Source organism: Triticum aestivum, chromosome 3A (genome assembly GCF_018294505.1).
Source record: "Triticum aestivum cultivar Chinese Spring chromosome 3A, IWGSC CS RefSeq v2.1, whole genome shotgun sequence".
NCBI classification, from domain to species: domain Eukaryota; kingdom Viridiplantae; phylum Streptophyta; class Magnoliopsida; order Poales; family Poaceae; genus Triticum; species Triticum aestivum.
In genome coordinates this window covers 86,720,439-86,730,387 of record NC_057800.1, presented here as the reverse complement: position 1 = coordinate 86,730,387, position 9,949 = coordinate 86,720,439, and the positions used below count along the sequence as shown (strand labels likewise).

Here is a 9,949-nt window from a genome sequence, read left to right as displayed (position 1 = left end):
ACAATCCGATCTCCTTCCCACTGATATTTGGCACAAGGTTTTTCTGTATCCGCACAGTCTCGCGCGGACAAATAGAGCCGGAGTATGTGACATTTTTGGACAAGTCATTTACAGCCGAACAAAGTAGAGGAGATGCAACCTAGTTGTTTACATAAGGAGACAAAAATCCAAAATAACACAAGTACAAAAAAGGAAGTTGGTTGAAGGAAAAAAAGTACTCCAAAGCAGATAACGGTCAAGCCGGAACATTCTCCTCTCTCTTCTTTGTCATTATCTTCTGAAGATAGAAAAAACTGAAAGAACATCAAGGCAATGCAAGGTGTTTTGTGAAAATGAACCAGCTTTTGAACCGGGTTTTTCTTAAGCACAACCAGGCTTAACACAGACGTTCACACAGGGACCTCTAGATTGAACTAAACTTTTGCAAAAATGGTCTGAGAAATTTTCAATTGTGGTCTACAGGGGCGGTAGGGTGGTTGGAGTATTTATACAATTGAGGTCTGAGAAAGTTCCAACAAAAAGGGGTCTGAGAAAGTTTCAATTGTAAGCAGCGGAGACTGCAACTTATTTTGAAAACAGAATATTTTTTCTGTGTGTAATCACTTGCTCGTGTGGTGTTATGGTGGACAAAATCAGGGTTTCAATTATTGATTTTTTTAAAATTATAAACTTATATGCTAAACATGACACCAAGATGCTGAATCACTTCAAATAGCAAAACCATAAACTTTCCATTCATACCCTTGCATAAAGCCATAAACCAATCATTCTCTGGAAATATTAAAGAGACTAGAGATAGTCCAATGTTCATCAAACCAACAGAAACAAAATAAAATCTTCAGGTTGCCATGTATACTTGAAATAAAATCTTTAGAGTTCTCCAGGCTTCAGGCTTCGTTCATTTGTGTGTGGACTAGCAGTAGAACATGTGGCTTTTCAGCCCATCTTTTATCTCAGGAAGCATCAATGGAGGAGGTGCACTGCCGGCGCTTATCTCCGACGCCATGTCTGGGACTTGGCCTAGGTAGAATCGCGCACGGAACGCAAGTTTATGAGCGTAGTATGCAGGAGGAGCTGCAAAGTACAAGCAAAACATGTTAGTCAAATTGAGCATAAGATGATAATAGTAACTACACCACCAATAACGTAACCCATATCTGAGACAGAAGAACTCTAATTTCACATTCGATCATGGACCAAACTCATGTATGTTTTGTTGTTAAGTTTTAAATTCACAGTTTATCCGTGTCCAAAGAAATATGGAATCAATGTTGTCTGCACAAGACACCATGGAATTATGTTATAAAGCCTATACAGGATGGGATTTAAAACAATGATAGGATGGGAATTAAAACACAGAGCTCAGAGGGAAGAGTGCCATACCAGTCGACACAGAGCGAGTGCAGCTTGCATACCTGAGAAGAGCAAAACGTCAGATTATTTTTGAACAGCAAAAACATGCAAAACACACAATATCACGGGTAAGAGCACCCTTACGTGTAGCACAGGTTGTTTGTAAGAGACTGCAGGTCATCAGCACTGAAGTTGTTGTCATCTCGCAGCACATGGTAATGCGCAGGACGGCTTGTTCCCTGCGTTCGACAAGTTCACAATTCGTTAAGATGATACCAATACCATCAAGAAGAAACTACTACATGTGATGAATGCTGTGTTAACATTACCTTGATACCAGCATGGCTACAGAGGAAGAAATCAAACTCTGTTGGGTGGCAGATCTGCCTATCAACAACTGTGCCTGCAATTTTACAGCAACATGTGAGAAACACAATTTCGTAGAAATCAGACATTTTGAAGATGCGATTTGTGAAATAACCTGGCATAACATTTCCACTGTTGTCCTGATATTTGCCATCACTTGGGAACAGTCTTGTATGGTGCCTCTTCTGCACCACTATGAAGGTAATTGGCGGCTTCTCATTGTATAAAGCCTTCCATGCCTGAAACAAGGAGTTATGTTAATGAATTATATGTTTCTAATAGGCCAAATGACACCAAGCATTGCTGTTCATTAAATTGGTAGCCACACCTTTTCTATCAGTGGGATCTCATCCTCCAGAACCTTTCTGAACTGACCCTCACTTACACCATCCCTAGCAATGAAATGAAACCAGTGTAAGGGTTTTGGAATGATGACCAAAAGAACACCAATCAAAACAAGCGGGAATTATGAACCTATAGAATATCAGCTGCAGCGGCCTCTGTTTGGATTGCTTTTCAAACGAAAGTAGCAGCTTCCTGAAAGAAAAGAAAAGAAGAGTAACCAACTGCCGTGTGTGGTATGCATATTTTAAATTTAGGTGCACCTCATGAAAAAACTTACTTTACAATGCCCTCAAGGCCTTCAATGAGCTCTACGCGGTGACCTTGTGCATGAACATCACCATGATACTTGGTCACCTCAGGCCAGTCTTGGGAGGCAACAACCTAAATGGAAACCCCATCACAAATCACAAAAATGTTTAGAAAATAAACTATTGTATATGATGTCCATTGATTGAAGAAAATAAATCTTACAGAAGCAATGGATGGGGCAGTATCATCTAGAGCACTAGGATGAGTAACATCTGCACCGAAGATAATCGTTGGCTTTTTCCAAACAACTGGTAGGCTTACTGGTAGATCAGCAAATACCGAGTTCCTCCCCCCACACTGTGAAGACCGCAAATGATTTCAAAGAGGAATAAAAAGCTTTTTTATATATATTTGTGTCAACAAACTAAGTTTTACAATTGAAATTGAGTTTACCTTGGCATTGATCTTAAGAGCAACATTCGCAAGAAACTGAGGACTTGATTTCTCGACATTTTTAAGTAGACAACACTGCGACATCAGACCAATGTCTGTTTCACAGATCCTTTTAATATCACCTGTGGAACAAATGACATCAGGCATGGATATGTCATGATGACATCTGCAAAGGAATCAAATCTACTTCAACATTACCATACAGGCTGCCATTTTTATTTGGCAATATAGCAAGTAAGAGGTCAATCTTCATATTCCCCGCTTGCTGACGTACTTCACGGAGTTTGGCTTCAACTTGATCTGAACGAGCATGGAATATCTTAAGTTTTGCACCGTTGAAGTTCTGCAAATCAGATGGAAAAAGACTTATCACTGGAAGAAAATTCAGGCCACAATACAATTACAAGGGATAGTCAGGAAAATTTACCACTCCAGTTGTGGAGGACATTTCACTCAGTTTGTGGCAGAAGATACGAACTTCATCCTCAGGCAACTCATTGCAAAAGTTTACACATGCCCAAATACCAACCTTGGCACCATTTATGACTTTCTGCACGTCAAAGTGAATTTCTTACGAGATGTAGACTAATCAAAACAAATATATACAATTACCAATCATGCTTTAAGTACTTTCCACAGATAGAACCAGGAGAATTCCATAAATTTTAAGGATGACAGCAAGGTGTACTAGATATAAACAGGAGAATAATGCAACTAAAAAAACCGCTATCATTATATTTTGAAGTTTGAAGAACAAAGCTTCTATAGAAAGTATAACTGAAAAACTTGCGCCACTGGAAAATTGACTTTAAAAGGTGTCCTAAAGTACCTGACCAAAATAAAGTGTTCACCTTGATTACACATTCAAACATGCAAACAATTATTAGTTGTGCACTTGTACTATTGGAAAAGTGCTCTGTCACTAGTGTATAAAGAATGTTGGAAGTTACTCATAGTGTACCTTGCCTCTCATGTTCCACGCCCCATTTTCTGGGAAGCAAGACTCAGTACCATGGTACCTCAGCTACAACAAGAAAAAATCAAACACGAGCCGATCAGAGTAGTAGTAGTACAAGATGGCAGAGAAGAGCGCTGCAAATATAGGAAGTGGGGTTGGTTACCTTTGGAGCAGGCAGAACTCTAGCCCGAACAGAAGTTGGGTTGCTGTCAACTTCTATACCAAACTCATTTGCACGTTTGGCACTGTTATATTTATTCTCCAGAACAGACTGAGAGAAAAAGGAAAGACAGGATCAGTGAAAGGTTCAAAACAAACTTTGCTAGACTCTTTCATCTGACAAAAAAGTTCCATGCAGAAAAGACAGCAGAAGAAATCACCTTGCGAATGGAGGTCTCACGCCCAGCTGGACTCTGGCAGGCTATAGCCATCATTTTAGAAACCTGGCTGTCATCCAGCTTCTTTTGGTACCGCTGTCCTGGAACTATATTGCAGACCTGGAGAGCAATGGCAAGTGTATTTATCAGAAAATATGCTACGTACAATGCAAAAAGAAAGTTGCATCAGAAGTTCAGAACATATGAAAGTGATTGGTGTAGAACATATGGAAGTACGTCGAGAAGATTAAGTCCATTTCTGCACAGACCTCTATTGGAAGATAGTTGGGTTTCTGTTCTGTACCAACTTGCAGGCATCGGAGAAAATCGTAACGCAGCTGCAGCTTGTAGGTTTCTCGAAAGTAGTCCCTCACAGTCTTGCTTTCGCCGGTCGATAATTGGAACCTCAATTCTCTGGCAGAATCCTTTGTCAAGCCAGCAATGCGGTATTTCCTGCGCATCTGTCCTCGGTGGGTGACCTCAACCCTTAGACCCCTGAGGGCCTTCTTAATCTGCAGCGGAACGCACAACCATGACCTACCATATACCACCACAGCAGCAACTTGGTCGCGATACATTTGATACAGAAAATATGCATACCTTCACATAATCAAGTTCATTTTGAATGCCGCGAGAGAGATCTCTCCTGTTAAGAATCTCCTTGATGAAATCAATCAGCGACCCCCCTCCAACAAAAGCAGTCGAAGACATGTCTGCAATCCAAAATTCACAGTACATTGATTGGCAAGTACGCATATTTTCCCATCATTCATGCATCCTGGCACAACATGTTGCAGGTAAGTGGAAACAGAATGCAAGGAATACATGTCACTGACCAATGTTGAGGGACAATCCACTTTGGGTGGGTCTGATGCTCTGGTAGAACCCATTCCATCCTTCGATGCCCTGGCCTAACTGGATGGGATCCTCGACGGTCCGCGAGAAGAAAGACCGGCCTACCGGGACGAACCTAAGGCAAACAGTGACAACAAGTCCCAATCCCGAATCAGAAGATCATGCAAAATGATCGATGACGATTAACGAGGCAAAGGGCAGAGATCAGTTGTTACCCCATGTCATCCCGTTCGTTGAGCACGATGTCACGCAACACAATGTCGAGCACCTGCAGCGCCTGCGCAGGTATGTCCGTGGGGATCCCGGACATGAGCATCTGCAGCTGCTGCAGGCTGACCAGGGTGGCGTGCTTGATGGTCACCTTGAACTTCCTCTCCCTCCTGCAAACATACAACATGTCATGGGGAACCTGATCTGCTCATTTTGTCATGTCGTGTGGCACAGACTGACTGACTGAGTTTACCTTTGCCCAGGTGGACCTGGATTTTTGTCAGGTAAGGTGACCTCGAACTCCTTGGTTGTAAAGGGCAGCTCGCCCGCGGTGTACAGGCTCTTGCGGCCGTCGTAAGCTGGGAGGCGACCGCCAAGAGTGGTGTCCTGGTGCTCCTTCACAAGAGTGGACATGACAGCTCGGAAAACGCCCGTCATGGTCGGCTCCGGCGACATGGCCACCTGAAATCAAGAAATAAGCGCACAAAATATGGCCACGTCAGTGAGCACTGAGCAGTGCAAACCTGAGAAGAAAGTAGTGGCGATCGAGGGGAACGTACGTCGTACTGGTGCAGGCCCTTGTCCACGAGGCCGACGAAGAAGTGGTTGGCCCTCACCACGCACACCTGCCCCTTGGAGCCGAACCCAGGGCGGCCCGGGAACATCGGCTCGGCACGGCTGATGGCCATCGCCTGGAACTTCTCCCGGAGCTGGGCCGCCTCTGTGTGGTAGCGCTCGGAGAGGGGAGGCCCCGCGACTTGGAGAGCGAGGGGGTCGGGCTGGTTCTGGCCTCTTCCTCTGCCACCGCGGCCGCCGTAGTTGTTGCCACCACGGCCACCGCCGTAGTTGCTGCCACCAAGGCCGCCGCCGTAGTCGTTGCCGCCCTGCTGATAGCCACGGCCTCGGCCGCGCCCGCCATCGCCAGCACCTTCGTAGCCACGGCCGCGGCCTCCACCATCGCCGCCGCCGCCTTGGTAGCCGCGTCCTCGGCCGCGGCCACCGCCATCGCCGCCGCCTTGGTACCCACGCCCTCTTCCGCCGCCGCCATCACCGCCTCCCTGGTAGTACCCACGGTCCTCGCCCTCTCCCTGGTAGTACCCACGCCCTCTCCCGCCGCCATCACCGCCACCCTGGTAGTACCCACGACCCCCGCCACCGTCTCCTTGGTAGTAACCACGGCCACGGCCACCACCATCACCGCCCCCATCCCCTTGGTAGTACCCGCGGCCACGGCCACCACCATCAACACGCCCACGACCAGCGCCGCCGCGGCCGCCATACCCGGCCTGGGCAGCGTCGGGGTTCGCCCGGCCGCCGCCGCGGCCCCCTCGGCTCGCCATCTCCCCCTCACCCCAAGCGCACGAACTGGAAGCGAAGCGGAGCGACCCACAGGGCGTGCGCCAACCGCCTCTCTCGCTCGCTCTCTCTCTCGCCCCGCCTCGTGGATTGGTGAGGAAGAAAGAAACGGAACGAATCTTTATGTAGATTTCCGGGAGAAAATCGAATCGGCGGTTAATGATGGCACGTAATCTGGCGCAGTAATGGCCGGGGAGAGGATAAGCCAGAGAGAAATTCGTTTCGAATTCCGAAGCGAGTATTAATTCTCGCGTGCTGCCGTTTCGCTAGTATAAATGACGGAGATCGTATCCGGGAGTAAATGGAAAGTTTTGATTGGTAGGGAAACAAATCTTTAGGTAGATTTTCACCTGGAATCGCTGTAAATTCTTTCGATTGATGAAGATTTTAGCCAGGAAGGAGATTTGTGTTTGACAACGAGCCTTTTTGATCGATTTCCATTGGAGAAAGCGAAATTTAAACATTGGGCTAAAAGAAACTACTAGGAAACAACTGCCATCTCAGGCTAAATATGAAACTAGTTAACACAACATGATCAAGCACAGCCTAGCAAAGCTATGGATGGACACACTCGCCTACACCAGGTCCAGATTTTCAACATTCCACATTATCTACAACTTCTATAAAATATATATATTATTACTTTCCTGTGATATGAAAGCACCAAGGGCGGAGATCGGAGTCATCTGCACCGTCCATGAAGCCTAACCAACGGCCAATGTTCCTCCTATGTTTAGCACTAATCATATTTTATAATGCTATAAGTGATATATCCCACAATTAATGTTATAGTACTAAATATCAACACATTTAACATTTTTATCAAAATATCAACGCACAATTAATATTCTACCAAATATGAAGGCAATTAATATCCTCCCTAATATATCTCTCGCAAAAAATCTAACCTAATATAGGCATGCATTACGTGCGCGCACACACACACACGATTACTTACAGCGAAACATCACAACACAAGGGAAAATCATTGCAATTGGGCGACCGATCGCAGCTTCCATCGGTCGACGTAGTCGCGTCGTTAGATCCATTTGGAAATTTTCCTTCCCTTTTTCCATTGACTGTTTAGTTTCTCAACATTCTCCACTTCTCTAAATCTTGTGTGGGGTGATATGATCTTGATTCACTTGTGGAGGTGATTTAAATTTGGTACTCCCCAGCATCACTGTGTCATAATTGGGCATGGCAATAGTGCCTTGGTGAGACAAAATCACAATAGGGAAATTCAAAATATTTAGTTCCATCAATCCCTTAGTATTTATTTTCTTCGGTAGTTTTTTTGCTTCTTCCACACTCTCTCACAACTTTGGATTCAAATCTTCATTTTGATCATTACTTGTAAACCATGACACCTTTTCAATTGATTCCTCTTGCACTTGAACACTTATGTTCTATACTTGTTGTTCATATCGTGTTAACCCAAAATTCATATAATTTTGACATGTTGAGTTCAAATTCAATTCAAACTTCATTTCACCATAACCTGAGTTGTACTGCTCCTATTCAAATGGTTCTTTATGCAAATGAACTCTCATGTCATATGCAATCTGTAAAACAACATGAATGTTGTTATCCAAATACTTTTGATCATGTTCCATACTATCTCAAATATAAGTTTGTATAGCAATACTTCTTCATCCATTATCTCTCTCGAGTTCATTCCTTCATCTACCACTTGATAACACATAGAGACCTATCACTACAGGAATCAGCTAATTTGCCGTCGGCCACTTCTTTGTCGTCTGCTAGTTGACGGCACAGAAGGTGTTTGCCGTCCGCTTCCAAAAAGCAGATAGCAAAGAACAGACTCATGGCAAAGATATTGTTTGCCATTAGTGCATTCTTTGCCATCTGCCAGCAGACGACAAATGTCCAAAAGGTAGACGGCAAAGAGGCCAGCTGGGCCCCACTGGACCGTGGAGCTGGCTAGGTCAGATGAACGGGGTGGATGACGTCCGCTTGCTCTTTGTCGTCTGCTTTTTTGCTCGGCAAAGAGGATTCCTATCTAACGGCCATAACCCGCCCTCTCTCCCCCGCCTCACCCACCCCACCCACCGCCCCTACCCCGCCATTCCCGACGCCGCCCAGCACCGCCGCCGACTATTGGAAATATGCCCTAGAGGCAATAATAAATTGGGTATTATTATATTTCCTTGTTCATGATAATCGTTTATTATCCATGCTATAATTGTATTGACCGAAAACTCAAATACATGTGTGGATACATAGACAACAACATGTCCCTAGCAAGCCTCCACCGTACTAGCTCATTGATCAAAGATGGCTATGGTTTCCTAGCCAAGTTTATTGCTATCGTTTTCTGCATGTCAAGTATATGTTCCTATGACAATGAGATCATGCAACTCACTGACACCGGAGGAGTACCTTGTGTGTACCAAACGTCGCAACGTAACTGGGTGACTATAAAGGTGCTCTACAGGTAACTCCGAGGGTGTCTGTTGAGTTGGCATGGATCAAGACTGGGATTTGTCACTCCATATGACGGAGAGGTATCTCAAGGCCCACTCGGTAATACAACATCACAATGAGCTTGCAAGCAATGTGACCAATGGGTTAGTCATGGGATCTTGTATTACGGAACAAGTAAAGAAACTTGCTAGTAACGAGATTGAACTAGGTATGGAGATACCGACGATCGAATCTCGCGCAAATAACATACCGATGGACAAAGGGAGCTGCATACGGGATTAACAGAATCCTTGACATCGAGGTCCGACTGATAAGATCTTCGTAGAATATGTAGGAACCAATATGGGCATCCAGGTCCTGCTATTGGTTATTGACCGTAGAGGTGTCCCGGCCATGTCTACATAGTTCTTGAACCCGCGGGGACTACACACTTAACATTTGGTGATGATATAAGTATAGTTCAGTCATTATGGTGGTTACCAAAGGTTGTTTGGAGTCTCGAATGAGATCCCAGACGTGACGAGGAACTCCGGAATGGTCAGGAGGTGAAGATTGATATATTGGACGAAGGGTATTGCAGTCCGGAATTGTTTCAGGGGTACCGGGTGATGATCATGTTTCCTACCGGGTGATGATCATGGTATAGGTGATGATCATGGTCGGGACACCTCTAGACATGGCCGCTACCAGGTGATCATAACACTTGGCATAGATGGTTATCTCCTAGATTGATCTTGGTGAGCATAGGAAATTTTTTGTTTCCCATGCAACATTCCCCAACATTGGTACCAGAGCTAGGTCTATGCGTAGATGACATCACAAGTAGAACACAAGGGGGTTTGTGGGCGCTGATATTCAGGTTGCTTCCTTCCGTAGTCTTTTCTTGATTCATCGATATTGTGGGATGAAGCGTCCCGGACCAACTTTACATGTCCACGTACATGAGACCGGTTCCATCGACAGACATGTGACTTTGTTG

The 9,949-nt window shown here is 45.0% G+C and overlaps 1 protein-coding gene across 1 annotated transcript; it reads right to left on the bottom strand.

Annotated features, from left to right (window-relative positions):
• Window positions 1–712: 712 nt before the first annotated feature.
• Window positions 713–6,797, bottom strand: LOC123060441 (protein argonaute 18). Its single transcript, XM_044483166.1, has 21 exons — window positions 5,727–6,797; window positions 5,420–5,628; window positions 5,172–5,336; window positions 4,938–5,071; window positions 4,702–4,814; window positions 4,371–4,613; window positions 4,105–4,221; window positions 3,888–3,995; window positions 3,728–3,790; window positions 3,194–3,316; window positions 2,965–3,109; window positions 2,767–2,888; window positions 2,536–2,670; window positions 2,342–2,445; window positions 2,194–2,256; window positions 2,048–2,111; window positions 1,835–1,958; window positions 1,683–1,756; window positions 1,498–1,592; window positions 1,384–1,415; window positions 713–1,074 (listed from the first exon to the last, which is right to left on the bottom strand). The coding sequence occupies exons 1-21, from the start codon at window positions 6,504–6,506 to the stop codon at window positions 914–916; spliced, it is 3,174 nt and encodes a 1,057-aa protein (XP_044339101.1). The 5' UTR covers window positions 6,507–6,797; the 3' UTR covers window positions 713–913.
• Between the last annotated feature and the right edge of the window lie 3,152 nt (window positions 6,798–9,949).

Coding starts and splice junctions, on each gene's coding strand:
- LOC123060441 (XM_044483166.1), bottom strand. CDS start 6,506: ATGGCGAGCCGAGGGGGCCGCGGCGGCGGCCGGGCGAACCCCGACGCT. Junction 2,671..2,766: donor CTCTTAAGATCAATGCCAAG/GTAAACTCAATT, acceptor CGGTCTTCACAG/TGTGGGGGGAGGAACTCGGT. Junction 1,416..1,497: donor ACAAACAACCTGTGCTACAC/GTAAGGGTGCTC, acceptor TGCTCTTCTCAG/GTATGCAAGCTGCACTCGCT.